We start from the raw sequence: 27507 nt of genomic DNA, 5'->3' as shown, positions 1-27507 counted from the left end.
GGGGTCTGAGCCATTTTCCTATCTTTATCAACAGTGTTGGGACCCCAGCACCCCTCACCTCCAGGTGGGAGGTTGTGAAAACAAGACTAAAAAAAATAAAAAATAAAAAAATAATAATAATTTTGAACCAATCAAAAAACAGTGGGGGTAGTGAGGGTCACCCCACTAGGGTCTAAGTCTTTTTCCTATCTCTATTTATAAGATTTCATTTTTTGGCCTGATTCTTATTTGGTTGGTTACTACTTGACAATAATGAGGACATCAATTTTTTGGATCCTCACTCAATTTATTCTGTGTATGGTTGATTGATTGATAGAAGAAATGGGGATGTGTGTGTTTTTACTGGGCACAAAAGGGGCAAATAGAACAACAATTATCACTTACAGAGGGAATTAACAAAAAACTGACCATTCCTAGTGCTCTCTCGATCAACACAATCAGCACCAATGCCGCTAGAACTGAAAATCAAATCTCCAAACAGGGCTTGGCAAATGAGGAACCACTCCTTCTTCCAAGCGTTCATTTTCTCCTTGCCTCTTACATTTAGCCATTTCAATTAGTCTCATTGGGCGTGCCAAAAATATATATTGGCTTTTTTGGCTTTCGAAGGTTATTTTGTAATTGTGAGTGTGCCAGCAAGGATCAATCAGTCCTTACAGAATGTTAATTGTCAGCCAATTATCAGACGATTGTGTTTTAGTTCTTTCAGCCTCAATGAAGAGGACTTTTGATAAGTGAGGTAATGAGTGAAAAATAATCCATTCAAAAATATTAAAAATCTTAAAAATTTTATTAAAATTTTTATCAAATATCTCACATAGGTGTGGGTTCTATATGGAACCCACATGGTATGAGTAGAGGTGCAACTTAGGCGGGCTCAACCCGAGCAATCCTAGCCTAGTCCAAATTTTTTTAGGGCTTGGACAAAATATTTTTAAATTCGGTACGGGCTTGGGCAAAAATTCAAAAGCCCGAATTAAATTTGAATGGGTTTAGGCAAAGATGTCAAACAACCCGAGTAACTCGAAACCCGAATTATATATATATATATATATATAAATATTAAATATACATATAAATTATTAGTCATTACATGATATTAAAGTAATTTATATTATTAAATCATATTGAATGTATATTATATATACAAATAAATCTTAATTTTTTTCTTTTTATTTTCACTCATAAATTGTGGACTACTATAATGGTATCTCTCTTACATTATATAAATTATTTGTTTTGATGGTATTAATGACTTTCTATATAATAAAAAAAATTATAAATAGAGTCAAATTTTAATAATTTAATAATGTAGCTGGGAAAAAAAATTGAAATTCATTTATAATTCGGGCAACTCGGACAATTCAGGTTTAACTCGGGTTGGGCTTGGGCAGACAATCGCAAGTTACAATTCGGACTTGGGCAGGTCTCAGCACAACTTGGGCTGGATTTGAACAACCTCTCAACTCTGCTAAATCCGCTCGAGTTGCACCCCTAGGTATGAGCGTCACACCTATGTGAAATCTTTGGTAGAAATCTTAACAGAACTTTTGAAATCTCTACCATTACTCTAATCCATTCGCTCCCACCCACTCTATCCTCTACCAAAAATATTTTTAAAAAAACTGATACAATGTAAAAAGATACACTTCAATTATAATTTGCCTACAAATTTAAAAAAAAATTAAAATAATGTACTAATACCCACTATAAGACTCAAGAAAAATCTAAGAAAAATTAGAGGCACTCTTTATTATTTTAAAGTATTTTTTACAAATTGAGAATTTTTTAATCTTTTTTCTAATTTTTAAAAAACAATTTTCATTAATGCAAAGTGGAAAGTACTTAGTTTGGGGTACACTATATAAATATATTTTTTATTTTTTTATCTTTTTTGAGTTATATCATCTTTTTATTTTTCTGTTCATCTTTTTGTAAAAAAGTAAAAAGTATACTTATTTAAATCATTCTAAATATATTTTTTTTTAGAATTAAATAATCAAGATGCGTATATTCAGACCAACAGTCATCTTATTTGCTTTTGATTATTTTTTTAAATTTTAATTATTATAATATTAAAAATTTTGACTAAAAATAAAAAATAGGAAAAAAAATTATATTTGGTTTAGTTTTGAAATTTATTTTGAAAGATAAGTTTTTGAAAATTTAAAACTTGTTTGGTTATGAATTTTGAAACTCATTTTTGAGTTATATATTTTGAAAGTAGATTTTAGAATTTGAAAATTGAAAACTTATTTGGTTAGGAATTTTTAAAATTAGTTTTTAATTAGAATTTTTTTAGGTCATGTGTTTTTTTGTTTTTTTTTTTGTTTTTAATTATCTTGTAGTCAATTTTTTTTTACAATATTATAGCCAATTTTGTTTACTTCTTTTACAATATTATAATCAATCTTATTTTTATTTTTTATCATTATGTATTTTTATTTAAAACTTTAACATACGTAATCTAAATGTATTTAGATCTAATATAATGTATAGGGTAAAGTTTCATACATATATATTAGTTTGTAAGAATGTTTTCAAAATTTTAAAATTGATTTTCTAATTTACATTCACTCAATTTACATACATTTAAAATGTTTAATATTTCTTATATTTGTTTTTCATTTCCTCACATTTTGTTTACTGTTTACGTATATTTTTTGAATTGCCCATATATATATCTAAAAAATAACAAATTATTTGACCAATACTTTAAAAAAAAAATTAGAAAAAATTGTAAAATCACTTTTCTTTCTACTACATATCAATCAATCATTTTTTCTATCTCATCTCTCTTTCCAATCACTTTTTTCCCACACACATCTATTCAACTACAAAAAAAAATCAAAAATCATCCAAAACTCTAAAACTATTTTTAAAATATACAATCAAACAAATTTTTAAATTTTCTAAACTCTTTCCAAAAAATTATTTTGGAAATAATATCTCAAAACACAAACTAAACAAGACCAAATTTAAAATTTGTTTGGTTTAAATTTTAAAAAGAACTTGAAATTTTAAAATTTGTTTGATTGTAAATTTAAAAAATTTAATTATGAATTTTAAAAAGAATTTTTAAATAGTTGAATTGAATATAAGTTTAAAAATTTTAAATCAAATGAAATCTTAATTTTTTAAAAAGTGAGTCCAATTTTCTCAAACGAAAGGTGTGTAATTTATATCCAAAAACAAAAAAGACAAAACAGTGGTTATAAACTCTGACAAAAAGAATGTGATATTAAAAAAAATACAAAAGTATTTTCAAGAACATGTGTATGTATGATAAAAGGTAACAACCAGAACAGAACAGGAGCCCCAACTCCCAAACATGGCCTCTAAAATGAGCAAGAATCTTCTAGAGTGATTTTTTTTTAAAGTTTTCTAGAGTGTTTCATTGTGTGGTTGAGATTTATTGGCAAGTCTGATGTGACTTGCCAATAAATCTCAACCACACAATGAAACACTCTAAGAAACTTTAGGAAAATTTCACTCTAGAAGATCCTTGGTGCTCTAAAATATCAAATGTTTTCCTTGACTTCGCTTCCTCTTAACGCTCTTGGCACTAAACTTACCTCCACTACTTTCAGATTACTACTACTATTTTTAATACGCGTATTCATATATGTATTTGTTTGTTTTTGTGATACAAACAGCTAATTTCTTGCAACTCTGGTCATGCTGAGACTTCCGTGATTGATTCTATTTTATACTCTCTCTCTCTCTCTCTCTCTCCCAACACATCGTGAGGACTCTCGAAGTCGCCCCCACGTTCCCTTGCACATTTCTTGGGTACACCTCTACCATTTTCTCTGAAAAAGAAAAGCTTCTTGGAAAAATACTCTGTATTTCGGAGATTCCAACTCCAGAGAGTGAGAGAGAGAGAAAGAGACAGAGGTAAGACTATTTTTTGAGTGTTTTTTCCTTTTCTTTGTCTATTTTGGTGACCTGGGTATGTTGCATTTGCACATGAAAGTTTGGGATTGTGTAGTTAATTTGTGAATCTGGGTAAAGTAGAGAATTTGACATCAGTTTAGGAATTCTGGGTTTTGCTCTTAGTGGATTTTGTTGATCTGTTTTTGGTTCAGATTTTGAAATTGGTGATCTGGGTTTTGCTCATATTAGGGTTTTCTCAACTCTTTTTTGCTTGATTTGAGTAAAGTTGCCTTTTTCTAAGTGAAAATCGAAGTTCATTGGAGTTATGTTTGGAGAATTTGGGTATTGATAGTGAAATTCTTCGGATAATTGGGATTTGCTATTGGATTTCTGGAATTATTTGTGAAAATTAGAAATTTGTTGAGACAGTTGTTGTTTATAATGCAACATGGATTTTATGGATAGATAGCTAGTTAGATCCATAGTTCATTGATTGGTAAATATTCATAGAAAGAGATGGCTACAACATCACCTCTAAACCCTTCTGTTCCCATACCTCCACCAACTTCCAGTATTACCCCACCAGGACCTCCTTCAAATTCTTCACCCACTACAGTTCCTCCCACAGTTTCTCAACCCAGTCAGACTTCTAATACACCAGCTCCTTCATCCCCTTCCACCCCTTCCAACTCTTTGGCCCCACCTCCTCAATCTCCTCCACCAGCAGTTCCTGCTGCCCCTCCTCCGTCTCCACCGCTTTCACCTCCACCAACAGCAACACCGCCACCTACTTCTTCACCGCCACCATTGCCTCCAACATCACCAACTCCTCCTCTACCATCTCAACCTCCATCACTGCCTGCCACCTCTCCTCCTCCTGTTGCCAATTCACCACCCCCTCCAATTTTGTCTCCACCACCGCCATTAGCAGTTTCTCCCCCCCAGTCATCTCCACCTCCCCCTTCAGCTTCTCCACCTCCCCCAACAAAAGCTCCATTGCCGCCTTCTGCCAATTCTCCACCTCCACCAGTTGCAAAGCCACCGCAAAATTCTCCTCCACCTCCTAGGGTAACACCTCCTTCTCCACCTGGTTCTCCACCAGCTCCCCCGCCCCCAACAAGTTCCCCCCCACCCCCGGATTCCACATCATCTCCTCCTCCTCCTCCTGTACCCTCGTCATCTTCACCAACTCCTGTTTCTCCTCCTGCTCCAACTAATTCATCGGTCAGTACAATCCCCCCTATCTCACCATTACCCTCTCTTCCTACGCAAAAACCAACTGCAAGATCAACTACACCTGGTTCAGGTGCAGGGGCCAATACCATATCAACAGGTAGTGGCAGTAATAAGGCTGGAGGTACCATGGCAATCGGCATTATTGTTGGGCTTTTGGCACTTAGTCTAGTTGTGATGGGTGTGTGGTTCACACGGAAACGAAAGAGAAGGGCAACTGGATTGAATGGTGGCTACATTATGTCTTCTCCATTTGCTTCTTCCCAACATTCAGGTAATTCTTTGTATGATGTTCATCTAGTACTACATTGTTTTCCTTCTGACCTCATATTGGGAATCTTAGATATTGAATTGTCTTCATTTAGCTTATGCTTAGATTTTTCTGGAATGCTCTAATAAATATCTGGTAGAGAATTAATGTATCCCATCCTGATATGATTCTCTTCTTGTTACAATCATACAAATTGGATGCATAGAATCACCTGCAGAACAGGCATGCTCTGCTTAAAGCAATTACATAATTGTCTAGTGCTGAATGCATAGAATCACCTGCAGTACAGGCATGCTTTTGATCCATGTTAAATTGTACCTCAGATTCACATATTAGTTCAATTCACCTAGACTTGTCAAAAGTGCAAATGATACAGCATCTGCTAAACTAAGCAGGACACAAAGAAATCTATTCAATCCAATAGTATTACCTGCTTAGATTTTGTTCCTCATTGCACTTCATTTAGGGCTGTATCTTTTGCTAATCTGCTTGTTCATATGTTTTTTGAGCGAGGTGAAGTTGATGAAGCATAAATGTTCTTCTCTGATTCTCTTTGGAAAAGCTCTGTTTATGAAATCAAGGAACCGCATGCTGCTTTGAGTTTTTTTGTTTCTGTTATACGATTTCAAATTATCTTTTATTTTCTAATAATTTGTTTGCAACCAAATGAATTTTAAAGCCCATTATAAGAATGAGATTCCACAATGCAACATTTACCATGAGCCATATTTTGAAGTTGGTTAGCGAACTACAAGGGATATTATATGACAATGAGGGCATGACAATAACATGATTGAATTTTCCTGTGCTCTCCAGATTCATCATTTCTAAGGCCCCCAAATTCAGTTCACGTAGCCCAAAGTGCTTCTGGAAGCAATTTCATGTACTCGCCAGAGCCTGGTGGAGTAGGCAATTCAAAGTCCTGGTTCACTTATGAAGAGCTATCCAAGGCTACAAATGGGTTTTCAGCGCAGAATCTTTTGGGCGAAGGTGGATTTGGTTGTGTATACAAAGGGTTCCTTGTAGACGGAAGAGAAGTTGCTGTTAAACAGCTAAAGATAGGTGGTGGACAAGGGGAGCGTGAGTTTAGAGCAGAAGTCGAGATTATCAGTCGGGTACACCACCGTCATTTGGTTTCTCTTGTGGGTTACTGTATATCTGAGCATCAAAGATTGCTTGTCTATGATTTTGTCCCGAATGACACCCTTCATTATCATCTCTATGGTAAGATATTGTTTTGAGTATCAATAAAATGGACCTTGACCTTCAGTGCTTTGACATCAAAAAGCAAACTTTTGCGTGCTCGTGTGTATTTGTTTGTAAATGATTTCAGGATTGAAGTACGTCACAGATCTCGTATATACATAATTATTTGGCCAATACAATCCCTTAAAAATGTTCTTATTGCAATGCGTCTGCTGGTGTTAACATGTATACGTAACCAGCTAAGAAGTTTAAGAGTTGAATCAATCATGGTCTAAGAAGCACTGACATGGACACGGAAATGAATTGAACCTGAGGAACACAAATTTTTAAAAAATGCAGGACACAACACACGTGGGACTCATGCAAAATATATAATTTTATATATTTATTATTTGTCAAATATTATTCTCATAAAATCATCAATCCTGGTTATGCTACTTCGATGAAGAAATTTTATTTTAAAAAATTTGGACACCACATGTCCTCAGTGTGTTCCCAACGTATCCCCAATGTGTCCATTGTGTGTCTGACTAAAAGGGACACTCCCTTCAGTGTGTCCAACACATGTTGGACACCAGTATGTGACCTCGAAGAGGTGTCTGTGATTCATATATTATGGTTTATTTTGCATTGACAAACCCATAAAAGATGCTTATGTTGTGATGTGACTTCTGCTGTTAAACATGTTTACTAACCAGTGGTTTGATGTTCAACTGAAAATTACCTTTCAAAGAAAATACAATGTCACTAATCCCAGCCCGCACTTTTCTTATATTTAGCAGGTGAAGGTAGGGCAGTCATGGATTGGGCAACCCGGGTTAAAGTTGCTGCTGGTGCAGCTCGTGGAATAGCTTACCTGCATGAAGACTGTAATTTCTTGCTTTTGTTTCTAGACTTGCCTATTTTTATTTGTTTGTCCTGTGATGCCTGTAGATTGTACACGCATGCATAGCTATCAGCACTAATTCATTATTATTTGGATGTCACACACTTACGCTTATTTAATCATTATTTGCTATTTAATTAAACTTTAATTTATCCTATGTTGTGAAAATGCAAGACATGCATGCTTGGGGTCACAAATATTCAAGTAACCAGAACCTTCTTATTTTTATCTAATGTTTGCAACATACAAAGTTCATTGTGGCAAAATTAAATGTGTTATGCTGTCCTTGTTAGATAATTTTCTCGAAGTCATTTATATCACTCACGCTTTCTATGACGTGTTTTTCCTGTTACTTTGTTTATCAGGTCATCCCCGAATTATTCACAGGGATATCAAGTCGTCGAACATTCTATTAGACAAAAACTTTGAAGCTCAGGTATGCCTTTTTCTGTAGCTGATCTTCGATTAAACAACATTTTTTCTCTGAACTCCTGTCGCATAATGCCTTTGGCTAATCTTTGTAATATGGTGTCATGTGTTGTGATTTAGCAGCATACATCAACTATCACAAATTCGCAATTTGAATCCAATATTCCATTTTGTTTGTGCACTTGTGCTTAGCATGGTGATTTGTCTGACTGACAGGTGGCAGATTTTGGTCTTGCAAAATTAGCTGCGGATGCAAATACACATGTGACAACTCGTGTGATGGGAACTTTTGGGTAGGTAATCTATATATGGTTAGCATTGATAGCTAATGAAGAAAATAGTACAATATATGGCGGCAAGTAGATCTTTTGGTTTATATACGGTGCTATATAACCACAATCATGTGTCAATGTTAGAGAATAAAAGGTATATTTGATGGCTTTACCGTCACAGCAATTGGATTTTGTTGGGAGCACGTAATTACTAATAAAAAAATGTCATATCAAGTAGAAATGTGTTGCATATTTTGTTTGAAAATATGGCAAGAAGAAGGCCTGTGACAATGGAGTTGTGAATGTGTCATATTTTCCTTTTCTTATTTGTATTGAATGGTCTCGGGTAATTTTCCAGATACATGGCTCCGGAGTACGCATCAAGTGGCAAATTGACTGAAAAATCTGATGTATATTCATTTGGGGTCGTGCTTCTAGAGCTCATTACTGGTCGCAAGCCTGTGGATGCATCTCAACCACTAGGTGATGAGAGCCTGGTTGAATGGGTAAGCTTCATAACCACGAATTTTGGGTTAATCAGAAAGAAAATGTATCAGTAAAGACACAGCTTTTGAAGTAGATGTTGCAACATTTGATTTTGGCTAATTGGAATATGGACACAAGTCAATGATTGTTTTATGTTTTTATTCATGCGTTAATCGGAATTTGTAATGATTAAACCATACCATTTGTTGCCTTTACTGATGCTCCTGCTAGGCTTGTGTGTGTAGTCACAGTCTCCAACTAGTTGTCAGACCATATCGTTTCATCAATATTCCAACTTTTCTTGTAGGCTCGACCATTGCTTAATCAAGCACTTGAAAGTGAACGGTTTGAAGAGTTGGCAGATCCAAGGCTGGAAAACAACTATGTTGAAACTGAGATGTTCCGGATGATTGAAGCAGCTGCAGCTTGTATACGGCATTTAGCCTCGAAGAGACCACGAATGAGTCAGGTAGTCACCAAAACCTTGATTTTTTTTATTTTTATTTTTTTTGTGCATAATTTCCTCTCTTTTTTTTTTTTTCTTTTTTTTCTTTTTAAATTTTAAACTTCAAGTGGACTAAACTTAAAAATTAATATATGACTCTTGTTCTTTACCCTGTTCTCAGGTGGTAAGAGCTCTAGACTCCATAGGTGAGTTCACAGATCTAACCAATGGGATGAAACCTGGACAAAGTGAAATTTTCAATTCAAGGGAACAATCTGCACAGATCAGAATGTTTCAGAGGATGGCATTTGGAAGTCAAGAGTACAGTTCGGAATTTTTTGATCATTCTCAGAGTAGCTGGAGGAGTTGAGTGTGCATCGAACTAGTATGGAGTAATCAAAACAAGTATAGGCCTTACTAGGCATACTGAACCCACCAGTGAATTTCTCTGTATGCCCGGAAACAACATATTAAAAGGTTGCAATTCTTTTATTGACATCAGAATTATTTTCCAGACCCTCCATTGAGAGTTGAGTTCTTGTAATTAGGTCCCCTTTGTGCCTCACATGTATAATCTTATGCATTTTTTCTTTAAAATTTTCCTGTAATTCTGTTTTTCTGCTAACATGGTTGCTTCTACGCATGAATCTCTCTCTCTCTCTCTCTCTCTCTCTCTCTCTGTGTTTTGGTTTTATTCTGTGTCGATATTCATTGATACAACTGTCTGTGTATTTAATTAACATATTAAGCCTTCAGTTGTTTTATTGCATACCCTTTTCCTCGTGTGTCAGTGGTTTATCTTTCTTAGTACCTGTTGCGATTCTACATCACCTAACGATAGACTTGGTAGCCATGTGAATACAAGTCTCTTGGGCACTCTTTCCTTACAAGATAAGTCAATTTTCAAATTCTACCCTCAAGGTATTTGTATAATTTCACATCAAGCCAGCCATCATAAGAAAACAATATTTTGGTTACTATTGTTTCTATTTAAAAGTCAACTTAAACCACTTTAAAAAATCATTAGAAGAGTTAACAAAAGTCAAAAGTATGCCCAGCTAATTAGTTTGGGAAAATTAGTCTAAAGTCACTTTTTTATTTTTAGTAATAAAAGAGATCCACAATATTATTTTATAATGTTTAAGGTCCTTCAATCCCATACCTCTATATCGGAGAGAGATTTCTCTCACATCAACTCTCTCTCTATCTGTTAGAAACTTACCAAGTCCGCTCCCCCTCTCTCTCTCTCTCTCCTCTCTTCTCTTCATCTGCCCAAACCAAACCCTAGCCTACTCACAATCTAGATTTGTACACACTCTCTCTCCTTCTCTCTCTCTCTCACATCACCAATACACAGACATACCACTGACAGCGAAGTATTTGGGTTGTCATCCGTCAGGTCTCAAGCATAGGTAGCGTGCTAGCAGATGAGAACATGAAGCATCGCGATCTGAGCACGATCTGAGCTGCAATTTCTTGCTTTCTTCTTTCTCTCTCTAGCAATTTGTCTCTGTCTCTGTCTCTCTCTCTCTCTCTCTCTTGTTCTCTCTCTCTCTCTACGCCATGGTGGAAGGGTTTGGTGGTGGTGGTGTACATGACGGCCTACTGTAAGTTGCCGGTAGAATCCCTAGCTGTGGCCTCAGTCATATGGCCGTCACTCCTCAGCTATGAAGGTAACTATCACTACTACTTCTCTAATTTTAATACTATCTTTGTTTAAACATTAAATTCAATTTAGGGAAAAAAACAAAATTGTAAAAAGCGTGTCTTGGATTGGAAAGACTACATTCATCTATCTATTTAGGTGGAATGTCAGATTTTGAACAAATAGCTGTCTAAGAGAGATAGAGGTTGTTGATTTGCATAACAGAGAGCATGTGAAGAGTTCAAATGGTTGTCTAAGAGAGGTAGAGCCAATGATGGGGCTTTCATGTTGGTTTGGAGAGAATTTCTCTGGTTTTGTTGAAGGTAGAGAAAATGATAAAAAAATCAGAGAAAATTATAAGTAAATCAAAGAGAATTTCTCTGGTTTGGAGAGAATTTTTCTGGTTTGGATTTTTTTTTTTTTTTTTTTGGTTTGGAGATTGAATTTTCTCTGGTTTGATTTGAGAGATCTTAGACATTATGAAAATATTGAATGTCCTTTATATTATAAAATCTTAATACCAGGGATTTTAAAAAAAAAATTCCCCATTAGTTTTTTAAGCACTTCCATATTGAGGGTTTTAAACCAAAAGGCTAACTTTTGGAAGTTTGCTAAAATATGATAGGCTATTTTAAGTCAGCAAAAAATAAAAAAAAAAATAAATAAATAACGCTAAAAAAAATAGTTTGTATGACATATTCATAGTTTTTTTTGGTTTTACTATGGACTTTTAAAATAAAATTAGTTTTTTGGGAAAAAAAAAAAAAGATTTGTCAAATGACTTAAACAAAAAAAGAGAAAAAATTAACATAATTTTTTTTTTAAACCAATAAGCTGACTTAAAGCCAATAACACTTTAATTAACCACCCCTAAGAAAAAACTTCAAAGTCAATCTTAAGATTGCGTCCTTCTGATTGTTTGACTGCATGAAAGATATATAATTTCTTGAATAATGCTTGGGACCCCTTTTGGGGGTCACCCCTCACCCCCTTTGTCACATGGCGGGTGGTGATTGGAGGAGCAGGAAAAAAAAAAAAAAAAATGTAACCAATGAGAGAAAGTATAGGACCCCGTCTAATCTATATATATAAAAAATGTTTTAAGATCCTCAAAAACATCTCACAATTTGATTTAGGATTGGTTTGGGATGTGAGTTGATTTTTTGATTTTTTAATTTTTTTAGTCTGTGACTAAAAAGTCTGGTTTAGAATAAGCTTTTTGATTTTATTGATATTTATAAGAGAAAAAATGAAATAATTATAGTTTGGATGTGACATTTTATTTTATTAGGTTAAAAAACTTATTTTGTCTTTTTTTGACTGCTTTAACCATAAAAAACCTCATTTTAGCTTATATACCAAACAAAGGCTCATATTGATTAACAAGATATACAACTTTTGATTCGTCATATATTTAACTGCCTAGGATTTACTTCTGTTTGCACATCATTGTAAATAAATTTATAAGAGATTTTTGTGGATTTCTAAGCTTACTCGTATAAAAATCTTATAAGCCTTCTAGAAGAGTTGTCTGAGTGGAGTAGTGGGGACAAAACGTGTAGTTTTTGACTCATAGATGGGAGAACATAAAAGCATGCAGCAGCCTCGTGCATTTCCCATCTAATGTTCTCCATCTACCACACCATTTGTACATAACTTCTTCATATGCAGCCCCAGCCCACTTTGTGTTCAATTCAAAGTTCATTAATCTGAAGCACAGAGAGAGAAAGAGAGAGAGATTGTGATGGTGATGGATGGTTACAGAGATGAAGTGGTGGTGTCAAAGCCACCAGCAGCAACAGCTTTGAGTAATGATGAAGAAAGGTGCGTTGACAACAGGAGTAACGGTTTTAGCTGCAGTTTCAGTGCTATTAAGGAGAGGGAACTTCTCTGTGTCACCAGTGGGAACACTTGCTTGGGTTCTCATCTTGTCAAGAAGCTCTTGTCTCGTGGTTACTTCATAAGAGTCACCATTCAAAACCAAGGTACCCCTCTCTCTCCCTCTGTGTGTGTGTGTAGGATAGAGGCACCCCTACCCTTAATGGCTTAGCCTCATAATGAAGGGGTCCTTTATTTTTTTTGGCATAGTACATGAGTTGGGACATGGTGGATTTAAACCATGAGAACTGATTCTACTCAAACCCCACAGTGTCAGTGGTCTTGTATGTGCATTGAACTTCCCTACACTCTTTAATTGCTCACAAAGCCTCAAACTACTTCAAAAGGTGAGCTGGTGTAATTACCAGTTTTTTGCATAGGCATATGTAGGACTTGGGTGTCATGTATTTAAACCACAAAATCAGCTGACTGTCTTCAAACATCAAAGTGTCAGGAGTTTCATGCATCCTTTACTGTTGGTATTTTTTCATAATAATACAAGAAAAATATATAAAACAAATTAAATAGAAATGATAAAATAGTTTTTTTATTAAAGAATGAAATACAAAATAAACGACACAAATAAATACAAAAATAAATTAAATTAAATTATTAAAAGAACAAATTATTAACATGGATAACTAAATATTAGAACTTGTCGGGGTAAACTAAATTCTGAAAAATTAAAGAACAAATAATAAGAAAAGAAACCGAACCCTGTGTGATACTGTAGTTTTCTTAAAATAGATTTACCGCCTCTCGATGGGTGCTGGAGGTATGCCGACGTCTGCCTTCCAGGATACGACGGTCGAAACCAGCAAATGTAGAAACACCTTCTTAATAGTTTCAACGAACTTGATAATGGTTGCACTCTCTCTAACAAGAACCAAAGAAGAGGCCAACAAAAAAAAAAAAATAGGAAAATTTTTCTTTGGTTTAAAAAATCATCTTCAACTTTTTAGTTCAAAACATCATCTCATTTTCCATAACAAAACCTCTCTAAAAACTACCTACTAAGTTAGAGGAGAAAGACCTCTATTTATACTAATAGAGGAGAACCTTAGCGATGAAGGCTAACTTCAATGAGGTCATCAAATGCCATCAACTCTAGCCATTAGGACCAGAGTTGCAAATGTTCAAAACTCTAAAACCATTATATAACTCATAATGTGTGTATAATGTATAAATTTTGATAATTAAACTAGATGGGTTGCAAAATGATACGGGTGTTGGGTCACAACCCGATCCAAATCCAATCTCAAACACATACACAAACTAAGCCCAAAGCTCAAGACTAGGTCCAAGTCTAAGACCAACCCTAGCACATGCACAAATTCAAGTCTAGGCCCAGTCCGAACTAAGATTGAGTTCAAATCTAAACCCAACTTTATAGATACCCACTTTATGAGACAATTCTCATTCACAACTCAATAGTTTCAGCTCATTATTTTTGTATTGTAATTTTCTCACTTAAGAGAATATAAAATCACTCAGACCCTCCTCAATCGGTGACTGAGTCTCACTTTAATTTCTAATTAAAATTGCCAAAAAACCCATTATTTTCCAACACTAACAAGCAAGATATTTATTGAGTTCTTGAGGAAACTGCTTGTAGTCACTAACAATGCTTCAAAGCAGGCGGAGCCTCTAAGGGCCTAGGGGGTCACGTGCCCCCCGTGGCATTTCAACTCTTTTTTTTTTTTTTTAAACTAACACACAGCGCAGCTTCAAACCAAATACTGCTTATTTTAAAAAAATATATATAAAGAAAATATTTTAAATAAAAAAATTTATAAAAATATTATTTGAAGTGAAATGTCAATGGTATTTTTAAAATTATGAGAACAATAATAATTATTTTGATTGAAAATATAGAAGTTATATTAAGTTATATATATTATTATTTATGAAAATTTTAATATAATGGTTATGTCTTTCATTATTGGCATGCAAACATAATTAATTTCAATGAAAATATGAAATTTATTGAAATTTCAAACAATAATAAATATGAAAATATTATTTGAAGTGAAATGTCAATGGTATTTTTAAAATTATGAGAACAATAATAATTATTTTGATTGAAAATATAGAAGTTATATTAAGTTATATTATTATTTATGAAAATTTCAATATAATGGTTATGTCTCTCATTATTGGCATGCAAACATAATTAATTTCAATTTTATTGTATTGTTAGTTGCATTTAACATGTGGAGTTTATCCTCCATGTATTTCTTTTCATTTATAACTAAAATGACCGCTATATAAATTATAATCAAGCAACACATTTTCAATTATTAAAAAAAATTATAATAGGTCATAACTAATATTAGAATGAGTCATAACTAACTATTACTTGATATATAGTCATAACCAAAATAACAAGCATAAGAAGTTATAACTAAATTATATCTAACACTATAATGTGTTATAACTAAAGACCACGAATATCATAATTGCGACACATGATAGACACTTTTTTGCGGCATATTTTATAGAATTTCTCCACTAAACTATATCATTTCTATTTCAACTTATCTTCTTTTTAAATTTTTCAATCTACCTATAAAATAGTTGCTCCCCAATATTTGTATAAAATTTAATCTCAATTCCTTTAATTTAAAATTCACATTTATCCAAATGACCTCATAACTATATCAATTTATATATGTATATATATATGTTTTTTCCCCTTTGAGCAGAGGATTTTGAGGACATGAAGGAGCTAATAAAACAAGAAGAGATGAATCTACTAGAGAGTGTTGTAGTAGCAAAGATGGGAGATTTGGACAGTCTGTGTGAAGCTTTTAGAGGCTGCCATGCTATTTTTCACACCTCCTCCTTCACCGATCCACATGGTGTTGCCGGATATACGGTTAGTTGGCTATACTCTTTTCACTCCACAAAACCTCAAAAGACCAAACTACTAGTTACCTAGCTCATTGATCTTTACTTTTGATGGGCATTTGGAATTTGCGTTCCACAGCATTTGAACTGAGAATTTTTCAACTTAAAAAAAACAAAACGGATCATGAAACACAAGAGGTTTCATTTTTCTTTTCTTTTTTTTCTTTTTTGTGTGTGTGTGTGTGTGTGTGTTTCAATGTCTCGGGTTCAATTCGTGATATATATGCTTGAGCTTTAATCCAAATACAAATTACTAGTATCTGAAAAATAAACTAAAATTTGAAGTGACAAAATGAGAGATTAATTTCAGGAGCGAACGGCATTTCTTGAGACCGAGGCAGCAAAGAATGTAATTGAAGCTTGTGCCAGGGCAGCATATGTGAAGAGATGTATCTTCACCTCTTCTCTCCTTGCTTCCATCTGGAACATCAACAATGCAGACAGGATTGTCGATGAAAGTTGTTGGAGCAACGAGGCATTCTGTAGAGAAAACAAGGTACTCCAATTCATTTTATTACTTATACTTCATCCTCGATTTTCATCTGTTAAAGAATCAAACTTTTCATATTCTATACGCATTAGAATTATTAAAGAAAGTCTTTTTTCAATTTATTTTTTTGTTTTCCCTCTCTTTTGAGCACTCTCTAAATCCTGATCGAATTAGTTGGAAGACGTGTGATATCATCTTGACCTCTTGTTGACCATTCTGTTTTTTGTTTTGTTTTGTTTTTATTTTATTTTTTATTTTTTGGGAAAAACAGCTTTGGCTTGCTTTGGGTAAGACTACAGCAGAGAAGGCGGCTTGGAGGAAATCGAGGGAATTGAAGGTGAAGCTTATTACCATTTGCCCTGCCCTTCTCATGGCACCATCTTTCCCAAATGCACACATTGAAACCTCACTACCATATCTTAAAGGTAATTATACTTTGTAGTTTGTTTTTTTTTTTTTTTTTTTGGTAACATGATCTATACTATGCACATATTTTAATCCAAAACAAAATATTTAGAAACTCCAAAATGCCAACTTTTCTTCAACAACTTGTCACATGTACAATCTTGTTGATTTCATTGCAATGTTTGCAACTCTAGAGGCGCAGACATTGACAAATGCTTGTTGAATTGCGATTTACCACGCTAAGGACTTTTTGCGTAGGTGGCCAAGTGATGCTACAAAGAAGCATCCTAGCGACTCAAGATGTAGGAAAGGCAGCAGAGGTACACATTCATGCGTATGAAGCCATGGATTATGGAGCCGGGGGGCGGTATCTATGCTTTGACAGAGTAGTACAGAGATTGGATGAGGCTATTCAACTTGAAAATTGGTTGAAGATGAAAGGTTTATTGTCTGGAGGAGGAAATGTGATGTCAGTGGAAGATGATGATGAAACGCCAAGCAGGATTAATAATTCAAGGGTTGCTAAATTAGTGTTTTGTGCTTCTCAGCGGTTATCTTGTAAACAATGACACCCCTATTGCACAGCATGATGGAAGGGATGCCTATCTCATACTAACTTGAGAGAGAGAGAGAGAGAGAGAGAGAGAGAGAACAACATTGTCAATAGGGTCCTAAATGTTGTAGCAGTTGTTGTAGGCAGTTGTGGTACTAAGTTTCATGATTTTGCAGTAAGAGCTGCAGAGAGCATTTGAATCTTTTCACTTGTTTTAATTCAAATGTATTGCTTGGATTGGATTGGGATTTTTTTATTTTTTGTGAACTAGATTGGATTTGGTTGAGGCCTAAAAACATTGTTTGAGAACATTTTTGTTAGGGAAAAACGATGATTCCGCACAAGTAAATCAATCAATGGGAATAAAAACTAATGCAGAAAAATTAAATCAAAGGCAACACAAGAATTTTTACGTGGTTCCCTCAATGTGAGGTACGTCTACGGGATCGAAATCCAATTCTACTATCAACCAAATAATTCCAAACGATTACAAAAGAGATACTAATGGTCTCACAAAATCACCCTTAGGTGAATTCCAAATAATCACAAATAAATAAGAGGAAAGACCTCACCAAATAGATGAACCAAAATCTTCAAAACCAAAGTTGTAGAAGATCCAAAATAACAACCCAAATCAATTCCACCAAAACAGCCGAAACGACGTGAAGAAAATTCCACACGCCAGCCACCGAATAATAGTGCTTTTGAAAGAACAAAACTTGAATCAATTTGTAGCACATGTACAGAGATTGAATAAACAAAATAGCTGCTCCTCACGTCCTTCGGAAAAAGGTAAAGAACCAACAATATATATATTAGTTATATTATATATGTTGTGAATCTTGGATTTTTATAATTAAATCTTAATTGTATCCAAATTGAATTGGGTCTCTTCAAATATAATATATAAAAATATATTATACTAAACCAAGCCAAATTAAACCTCTTTTAATAAATCAACTGGGTCCCACACTCCAATAAGGAGGTATATCCCAACAATTCTCCCCCTACCGACTTAGGTGGAGACATCAACCATACCCGCTAAAGTTCGACACTTTAAATGTTTGTCCTTCGATAAAGTCTTTGTCAACATATCTGAAATATTATCATCTGTGTGAACCTTTTCGAGTTGTAACAACTTCGAATCTAACACATCACGAATCCAGTGGTATCTCACATCAATGTGTTTCGATCTCGAATGAAAAGTAGAATTTTTACTCAAGTGAATAGCACTTTGACTATCACAATAAAGCACATACTTTTCTTGCTTCAAACCCAATTCTTGCAAAAAATTCTTTAACCATAACTCTTCTTTGCAAGCTTCCGTAATGGCAATAAATTCAGCTTCGGTAGTTGAGAGAGCAATACATTTTTGTAATTTAGACTGCCATGCCACAGCTCCCCCTGCAAAAGTCATCAAATACCCCGAAGTAGATTTCCGAGAATCAACATCACCAGCCATGTCAGAATCTGTGAACCCATCAAGCATCGGCTTACCATCCCCAAAACACAAACACACCTTCGAAGTCCCTCGAAGATACCTTAGAATCCATTTTACCGCTACCCAATGTTCTTTACCCGGATTAGAGAGAAACCGACTCACCACACCAACTGCGTGAGCAATATCCGGCCTTGTACAAACCATGGCGTACATCAAAGAACCAACTGCTGAAGCATAAGGAACTTTCAACATCTCTTCTTTGTTTTTCTCACTTATAGGACATTGATTCGAACTAAGCTTGAAGTGACCCGCAAGTGGACAACCAACCGGCTTCGCTTTATCCATATTGAACCTCTCAAGAACTTTCTCAATGTAGCTTTCTTGAGACAACCAAATCAGCCCCTCTTTGCGATCACGAACAATTTTCATACCAAGAATTTGCTTTGCCGGTCCCAAATCTTTCATAGCAAAAGACTTACTCAACTCCAATTTCAACCTATTTATCATGGTAGAATCTTGACCCACAATTAACATGTCATCAACATAAAGCAAAAGAATAATAAATTTACCATCTGGAAAATTTTTCACAAACACACAATGGTCCGAAGTGGTTTTAGAAAAACCATTATTCATCATGAAAGAGTCAAATTTTTTGTACCATTGCCGCGGGGCTTGCTTGAGGCCATACAAACTTTTCTTCAATTTGCAAACAAATTTCTCTTTCCCTTTTTCCACAAAGCCTTCCGGTTGCTCCATGTAAATTTCTTCTTCAAGGTCACCATGAAGAAATGCGGTCTTCACATCAAGTTGCTCAACTTCAAGGTTCATACTTGCAGCCATGCCAAGTACAACCCGAATAGAAGACATCTTTATAACCGGTGAGAAAATTTCATCAAAATCAATACCTTTCTTTTGCCCAAAGCCTTTCACAACAAGACGTGCCTTGTACCTCAGATTCTTGCCATCATTCTTCAATTTGAAAACCCACTTATTTTTCAGAATTTTCCTCCCCTTAGGCAACTTCACTAAATCATAAGTGTGATTTTCAACTAAGGAATTCATATCCTCTTCCATGGCCTTTTTCCAATCGCCTTTCTTTGCATGCTCAATTGCTTCTTGGTAGCTCTCAGGCTCCCCTTGATCAGAAATCAACACAAATTCATTGGGAGGATACTTTCTTGAAGGTTGTCGGTCCCTTGTAGATTTTCTTAACTCAAGTTGTGGTGGCGATTCTTGAGTTGGATGCCCTTCCTCAATTTCTGGCTCAAGTTCATTAGGATTAGCATCATCCTCTAACTCTTCAATAGGTGGCTGCACATCTCCCCCATTTTCATCATCAACTGAAGATGAAGGAGATAGATCCATGTCAATGAGATCACTAGTTTTTGGCTCCGGTTGATCACCTTTGCCAAAGTCTTCAATTGTTTGGTCTTCAAGAAACACAACATCACGACTTCGAATGACTTTCTTGTCGACCGGATCCCACAATCTATACCCAAACTCATCACGTCCATAGCCAAGAAAAATACATTGTCTTGACTTGCTATCAAGCTTGGACCTCTCGTCTTTTGGAATGTGAACAAAGGCTCGGCAACCAAACACTCTCAAGTGCTCATAAGATACATCTTTATCGGTCCAAACTCTTTCTGGAACATCACCATTCAAAGGATAGGAGGGTGACAAATTGATCACGTCAACCGCTGTTTTCAATGCCTCACCCCAAAAGGATCTTGGCAATTTAGCTTGTGAAAGCAAACACCTTGTTCTTTCCACAATGGTGCGGTTCATCCTCTCGGCAACTCCATTTTGTTGAGGAGTCTTCTTAACTGTCTTTTGATGCCGAATACCTTGGCTACGACAATACTCATCAAATGGCCCAATGTATTCACCACCATTGTCTGATCGGATGCACTTCAATTTCTGCCCTGTTTCTCTTTCAACCATGGCCTGAAAATGCTTAAATACTTCTAGAACTTGATCTTTAGTTTTTAGTAGAAAAGCCCAAACTTTCCTTGAATAATCATCAATGAAAGTAACAAAATAAAGTGCACCACTATGTGTTCTAACTTTTAAAGGACCACAAACATCCGAATGAATCAACTCCAAAACATTTTCTTTTCTAGAAGCAACATTTTTATGAAAAGAAACTCTATGTTGTTTACCCGCCAAACAATGAACACAAGTTTTAAGATGTGTACCTTTCAAACCGGGTAGAAGCTCTTTCTTGAACAATACTTGCAGCCCCTTTTCACTCATATGGCCAAGCCGCTTGTGCCATAATTCAGTAGAAGTATCTTCTTCAAGTGCATTGACAACACCTTTACAAATTTTTCCTTGCATCGAATAAAGTGTATGAGTCTTCTTACACTTAGCCACCACCAAGGAACCCTTTGTGAGCTTCCATATTCCATCACCAAATTTGTTGTTGAAGCCTTTATCATCTAGCTTCCCAGTAGAGATCAAATTGAGGCGAATGTCGGGAACATGCCTCACGTCTTTAAGCAATAACTTGCAGCCCAAATTTGTTTCCAAGCAAACATCACCCATACCTATAATCTTGGACAAACCTTCATTACCCATTCGAACAAAACCATAATCTCCTTCGGTGTAGGTAGTGAAGAAATCAACTCGAGAAGTCACATGAAAAGAAGCACCGGAATCAATCACCCAATTGCTCTCTTGGCCCACAAAATTGATACAATCATCTTCACAAACGACCATGAGATCAGCATTGGTAGTAACTGCCGTTGTGTCTTCTTGCTTCTTGTCCACACTTTTGTCACGCCTTTTCTCCTTATTCTTGAGCTTTCGGCATTCCCGCTTCATGTGCCCTTTCTCATGGCAATAATAGCACTCAATGTCTTTCTTTGAAAAAAAACCATATTTCGATTTGTCACGGCTTTGATCACGACCATGAGGAGTCTTACTCCTCCCCCTTGTTTTGCTTCGACCTCTCACAACGAATGCTTCCGAATGAGAGGAACCTGCTGATTTTCTTCTAGTTTCTTCATTCAACAGGCTACTAGTGACTTGGCCCATTGTGACAACTCCATCGGGCGCTGAATTACTGACGGTCACAACCAAAGTCTCCCAACTTTCGGGCAAAGAACTAAGTAGCATCAAAGCCTGCAACTCATCATCAAAAACAATTTTCATAGAAGCAAGTTGGTTAACAATACTCTTTATTTCATTCAGATGTTCCGGAATAGGGCTGCCCTCTTTATATTTTAAATTAACCAACTTACGAAACAGAAAGGCTTTATTTGTGGCTGATTTCCTATCATAAAGGCCCTCTAATTTTTTCCATAAATCATGTGCTGAAGTTTCAGTAGCAACATGATGAAACACACTGTCATCAATCCATTGACGGATAACACCAACGGCTTTTCGATTAAGCCTATTCCATTCATCATCTTTCATACCCTCGGGTTTGCCACTAGCACCCTCAATGGGTCCATACAAATCTTTACAAAATAATAGGTCCTCCATTTTAGTTTTCCAAGTTACCCAATTACTTCCATTGAAGCTAGACATACGACCCACATTCCCCTCCATTGATTTACACAAATAACTAAACCCAAATAAATCGTAAGCTCTGATACCAGTTGTTAGGGCAAAACGATGATTCCCCACAAGTAAATCAATCAATGGGAATAAAAACTAATGCAGAAAAATTAAATCAAAGGCAACACAAGAATTTTTACGTGGTTCCCTCAATGTGAGGTACGTCCACGGGATCGAAATCCAATTCTACTATCAACCAAATAATTCCAAACGATTACAAAAGAGACACTAATGGTCTCACAAAATCACCCTTAAGTGAATTCCAAATAATCACAAATAAATAAGAGGAAAGACCTCACCAAATAGATGAACCAAAATCTTCAAAACCAAAGTTGTAGAAGATCCAAAATAACAACCCAAATCAATTCCACCAAAACAGCCGAAACAACGTGAAGAAAATTCCACACGCCAGCCACCGAATAATAGTGCTTTTGAAAGAACAAAACTTGAATCAATTTGTAGCACATGTACAGAGATTGAATAAACAAAATAGCTGCTCCTCACGTCCTTCGGAAAAAGGTAAAGAACCAACAATATATATATTAGTTATATTATATATGTTGTGAATCTTGGATTTTTATAATTAAATCTTAATTGTATCCAAATTGAATTGAGTCTCTTCAAATATAATATATAAAAATATATTATACTAAACCAAGCCAAATTAAACCTCTTTTAATAAATCAACTGGGTCCCACACTCCAATAAGGAGGTATATCCCAACAATTTTAAAGCAACTTTTTATTTGTTAGTGAATTTGCCTTGGGCTTGTGTGTTGTTTCCCAAGTAATAGGGGAATGCTATTTTAACCCAAAATATATCTCAATTCATCCAATTTAAAGAGTGGTGTTATTAGCAGTCTATAAATTATTTTGAATCCTCCATTTTTTTGGACCCCTACTTATAAATTTTGAAACCCTTAAAATTTCTTTTCTCCCCCCAAATAATACCAAAATTATCCTTAAACATTCCATCCATTGAATGCACACCCCACACCCCTAAAAAAACCTCACTTCCAAAAAAACGCTAACAAAACCTACTAAGAAGACGAGGAGTCACATCTTTTTCAAAACCCACGAAGAAGAAGAAGAAGAAAAAAAATATATATATATTGTCTTTGCCAATTTAACCAACTTATCATCTGATATTTTTCATTGTTCTCAAATCCAAGCTCTTGATTTGAGCCACAATAATTTTTCAGGGGATGTTCAAATACAAAATTTGTCTATGATTGTCACTAACCTTACTTTAACCTATCATACAATCATTTCTCGAAAATAAAAATCTCCAATTCCCAGTTCTTAAAACGGTTCAGCTCTTCGAGTTTTCTTCATTCGAGACTCATCCCAGATCACAAAAAGTTCAAAATCAATGTTCGGTTACCGGTTCCAAAACAAATAAACAATGTTCAGGCCTATATTCCTGAATTTCGGTCATATGTTCGGGAGTTCAGTCCGAAAAAAATGATGAACATATTTTATTATTTTTTGTCATTTTTTTCAAGAAACTTATCCTTACAAGGCCAATCTCCTCAGAGTTAAGAACAACATCAAAGTTATGAACCTCCTCTAAGTTTTAATTGTTGTACTCCTCTCGTCTTATGGAGTTATGGTTACTAGAAAAATTTTCACTCATTGTCATAGTCGAAAAAGTATAGGTAATCAAATGGTTGCCACTATTATCGCCGGAATATTGCCATTAAAGGATTTTCAAGGTTTTGAGAGTGGATAGGTTTTGAAGGTAGGATTTGGAAAAGATGGATGGGTGGTGATGGAGGTGGGTGCTCTCATAAATCCTAATTCATGATGTAGTGGGTGTGTAGGTTTAATTGTGAGATGGGGTGTCTCAAAATAAATGATGTCCTTTGTAGTAATTTTATTTAAGGTTATTATTGTAATAAAAAAAAAAGCTGAAAATTGGGGGTCCAAAATAATTTATGAGGTGCTAATAGCATCACTCAATTTAAATTCATAAATTTTAATTCATATTATATCCTAATATGAATTTACTAATAAGGATAACACATATTAAACCCTAAAATAAAATATATGTTTTTTTCATGATACACTCTAATCAGTTATTTCTATTCAAATCTCTGTATCTTCTTCCCCAAGAGATCAAATTTATTTCTTCTTCTTTTTCTTCTTCTTCTTCTTCTTCTTCTTCCAAAACTCCAATCCACCCTACCAAAACTCAAAATCATTGTTTTTTTATTATTTTAAAACCTTAACCCTAGAAGAAAGTTTGAACAAAATCAAATAATGAATGAGAGTGATAATCAAAATAGTTTTTTGAAACAACCCATCAAAAAGAAGGTAAGTATTCATATAAAGAGGTTTCACAATTTTTGTAGAGCACTATAAATTATTTTTTATATTGTTTTTTTTGACAAAAATTAAAGGGTTCAATAATTAGATTAACAATAACATATTATTGAAATTGTTCTTATTTTATTATTTAAATAGTATATTATTTGAGAACTACTCTTTCTTGTTAGTGCCTGATACTTATGTGCTTATAAGTTTGGTTTTTACTTTTCTACGATCATTCTTGTGGATAATTTATAATGTAAAAGTTTGATTTTTTTTTCTGTATTTATAATGTTTATGTATTTATAAGTTTGGTTTTTTTTTTTCTATATTTGAGAATTATTTTCTGTATTGAAAAGTTTTTGAAATAATTTAGTTTTTTTAGTTTTATTATTTATTATTTGGGTTTACCTTGAGGGTAATTTGAGAAAAATAATAAGTTGTAATGAGAGTTAAATAAAATTTTAAATAATTAAATAAGGTGTGCTTAAAAATAGAGAATACTTAATGATTTTTTGAGTATAAATAAAATCCCCCAAGTCATAGTGCCAAGGATGATGGAGCAATGAGCTGACCCAAGTTACTAAACTCTCCCTATCTAGGCCCAACTCGAATTTAATTTGTGTTTGTAAATTTTTACGTAAATCAAACTCTAAAATTTCAAACACTAGTCCAAACTCGAAAGTTTTTCTGACATTGTATTTGATTAAGAGATTTGAGAAGGGATTTAAAAAGAGAAATAGAAAAAGTAAGTAAAAAGTGAATAAAATATACTCATATATCATATAGTTTCATACACATTTTTCATTTCCTTTTTCGAATTCTTTCTTAAATCTTTCAACTAAACACAGTAGGATTGGGCTTAGGTTCAACCCGTTGAAGTTGCACTATTAAAATAGAGAAATGTGAGAGTAGTTTGAATGGAGAGAGAATATATAAAAGAGATTTTTTAAAAGCAAAATAAATATTTAAATGACAAATTGCAATGATTTTATTAAAGAAAATAACAGGATAGCAGGTGCGTAAAATATATAAGAGACATGTACGAAATTTCCTATGAAATTGTAATTTTTGATTGATTCCTTTATCATATTAATGGTAATTGCAATGTAACAACTCAAAAATTTAAGTTATCCTTTAAATTTTATATTAGTATTATTTAATTATAAATGAAAAAACTTTAAATGTTTAATTAAATATTTTGTAAGAGTAAAATAAAATAAAGTATAATTTATTTACAGCAGAGTCATTGTAAAAAATAAAAAAAAAAAAAAAAATTACTTAAATTTATTCATTTGAGGACAAGCTTGAGTTTAGGATATAATAATGGCAAGGCGCCGTGGCGTGACTACGTGTCACTCAAAACTTGCTGAGCAAATAGTGTACCCTGGTATATAAAGAGGGGTGATGCTATGGATTGAACATGGAGAAACAAACAGAGAAGGGGGAAGAAAATACCGGGAGTAAAGAAGGCCTTTGATAGTGGAAAGAAAGAGTGAGGTATTAAAGTTAAGGTGAGTTATATTATATCTTGAGTCACCATAATATATTTTATGTATGTTTTGGCTTACCATAATTTATTTTACGTAAATTATATTTTATATATTATATTAGCATTTTTAATTATGTTATTTATTTTATAAATCTTATTTTATATACTAAGGAAAACCCTTGGATATAACTGTTTATTAAAATATGTTTTGAGTAATTATTTTATAAGTACCACCACAGAGGTCCCATGTCTTGAGGGACTTAAATAACCATTGGCCCTCTGATTAGTCACTTTGTGACCCTCTGTCCATCATGGATCCACTGACATTCTGATTTCTGGTGTGGAGCAAAGTACTGTACGGAACTAAGTGCTACACTATAGTGGAAGCCACTTCTAGAGTTCGTACGAACCACCTCTTGAGTTCGTACGAACCGCCTCTTGAGTCCATACATTTGTTCTGTTCCGTTATGTACCGTGGTTATGATTATTTTGTTTATATGATTTCTGTATTATATGTCAAATGATCTCCGTATTATATACTCTGTATTTTAATATCAAGTTTTGTTTAGCCAATAATTATCCATGGTAAATTTTATGCCCTTATGCTCTTAGTATAATATTTTCTCACTCTGCCATGAGCTTATAGCTGTTTACCAATTTTCAGGAAACAACGCAATTCAGAAATAACTTTTGGAAAGTCTTAGACGCGGAACTGCAGAATAGACACATACAACACTTTTATGATATTTTTATATGTAAATATCGACCTTTTTGGTCACTAAATTTTGTAAAAAAAATAGAAACTCGAATAATTATTTTGGTACCATCACTTAAATATTATTTCCGCTCGCATTTATTAATTTGTTCAAGAATTGGCCGGAGGTAATTTCAATTATTGGCCATTACGATACTTAACTCTTAGGTACGGGGAGCGGATCGTGACATGTAACCCCAATAATATTTAGAAAGGTGGAATTTGATGGAATTAATGTTTAAAATTGGATTTGCAATGTTTGATAATATGGGTTCAACGGAATTTTTTTTTATTTTTATAAAAAAAACTTAAAATCCAATAAAATTGTGAAATTTAAAATAAATAAATATTATAAAACCATAATCTAATACAATTATCCACATTGTCTTCCATTCAAGTTTTTCAAATCATTTAGAGCATCTAATCAATTTTTGACGTAAAAATAGCTATACGCATGTTCCAATCATTTCATCAAACTTGCATTAAATCAACATTCCATTTGGATTGTGAGGGGAGATGAAAAAAGAAATGATTGTGATTTCTCATCTAGGTGAGAAAAAAAAAACAAAGAAAAAAAGAAATGATCATGATTCGCCATCATTATATTTGGATAAATAAAAGAAAAGATAATGTGATTTCTCGCATATCTTGTTCAGATAGAATCTAAAATAACCTTCCATATTAACAAGTTATGTTTTTTTATGAGGGTAATTTTGGTATTTTAAAAAAAATTATTAAGCCTAATTCTTTTGTTACCAAATCTCACCAATTTTGGTGAGAAACAAAACTCAAGTTTGGTGAAAGTCACTTTATCACCATCTTTCACTATTTCTCACGCTTTCTCACTCTACTTAATCATCCAAACAAGTGAAGGGCTTTCCATTCTCACCATTTCTTTCTTTTTCTTTTCTCACCAAACCCCTCCATCCAAACAAAGTGCAAGAGAATCAACTTTTTTTACC

General features: G+C 34.1%; 2 protein-coding genes across 4 annotated transcripts; both read left to right on the top strand.

The window, feature by feature from the left end:
• The first annotated feature begins 3512 nt into the window (after positions 1–3512).
• On the top strand, positions 3513–9747 carry PERK8 (Protein kinase superfamily protein). 3 transcript variants are annotated; one of them, XM_028228552.2, is made up of 8 exons: positions 3513–5383; positions 6197–6604; positions 7366–7455; positions 7838–7908; positions 8118–8194; positions 8532–8679; positions 8967–9128; positions 9286–9747. In XM_028228552.2, exons 1-8 carry the CDS (start codon positions 4393–4395, stop codon positions 9472–9474), a joined length of 2136 nt encoding a protein of 711 aa, XP_028084353.2. In that variant the 5' UTR covers positions 3513–4392; the 3' UTR covers positions 9475–9747. The 3 variants fall into 3 exon arrangements, with proteins under 3 accessions (XP_028084353.2, XP_028084354.2, XP_028084355.2); XM_028228553.2 differs by having other exon boundaries at positions 3543–5383; positions 7369–7455; XM_028228554.2 differs by lacking the exon at positions 6197–6604 and having other exon boundaries at positions 3543–5383; positions 7369–7455.
• A 2620-nt stretch (positions 9748–12367) lies between these two features.
• Positions 12368–17187, top strand: LOC114285511 (cinnamoyl-CoA reductase-like SNL6). Its single transcript, XM_028228550.2, has 5 exons — positions 12368–12734; positions 15333–15505; positions 15848–16033; positions 16299–16452; positions 16691–17187. The coding sequence occupies exons 1-5, from the start codon at positions 12494–12496 to the stop codon at positions 16999–17001; spliced, it is 1065 nt and encodes a 354-aa protein (XP_028084351.2). The 5' UTR covers positions 12368–12493; the 3' UTR covers positions 17002–17187.
• Positions 17188–27507: the final 10320 nt, after the last annotated feature.

Source organism: Camellia sinensis, chromosome 1, assembly GCF_055761805.1.
Source record: "Camellia sinensis isolate YWXY chromosome 1, ASM5576180v1, whole genome shotgun sequence".
NCBI lineage: Eukaryota > Viridiplantae > Streptophyta > Magnoliopsida > Ericales > Theaceae > Camellia > Camellia sinensis.
Note: the sequence above shows the minus strand (reverse complement) of the source record. Positions and strands in the feature narration are given on the sequence as shown.

Coding starts and splice junctions, on each gene's coding strand:
- LOC114285511 (XM_028228550.2), top strand. CDS start 12,494: ATGGTGATGGATGGTTACAGAGATGAAGTGGTGGTGTCAAAGCCACCA. Junction 12,735..15,332: donor AGTCACCATTCAAAACCAAG/GTACCCCTCTCT, acceptor CCCTTTGAGCAG/AGGATTTTGAGGACATGAAG. Junction 15,506..15,847: donor ATGGTGTTGCCGGATATACG/GTTAGTTGGCTA, acceptor GATTAATTTCAG/GAGCGAACGGCATTTCTTGA.
- PERK8 (XM_028228552.2), top strand. CDS start 4,393: ATGGCTACAACATCACCTCTAAACCCTTCTGTTCCCATACCTCCACCA. Junction 8,195..8,531: donor CGTGTGATGGGAACTTTTGG/GTAGGTAATCTA, acceptor GTAATTTTCCAG/ATACATGGCTCCGGAGTACG. Junction 9,129..9,285: donor AGAGACCACGAATGAGTCAG/GTAGTCACCAAA, acceptor CCCTGTTCTCAG/GTGGTAAGAGCTCTAGACTC.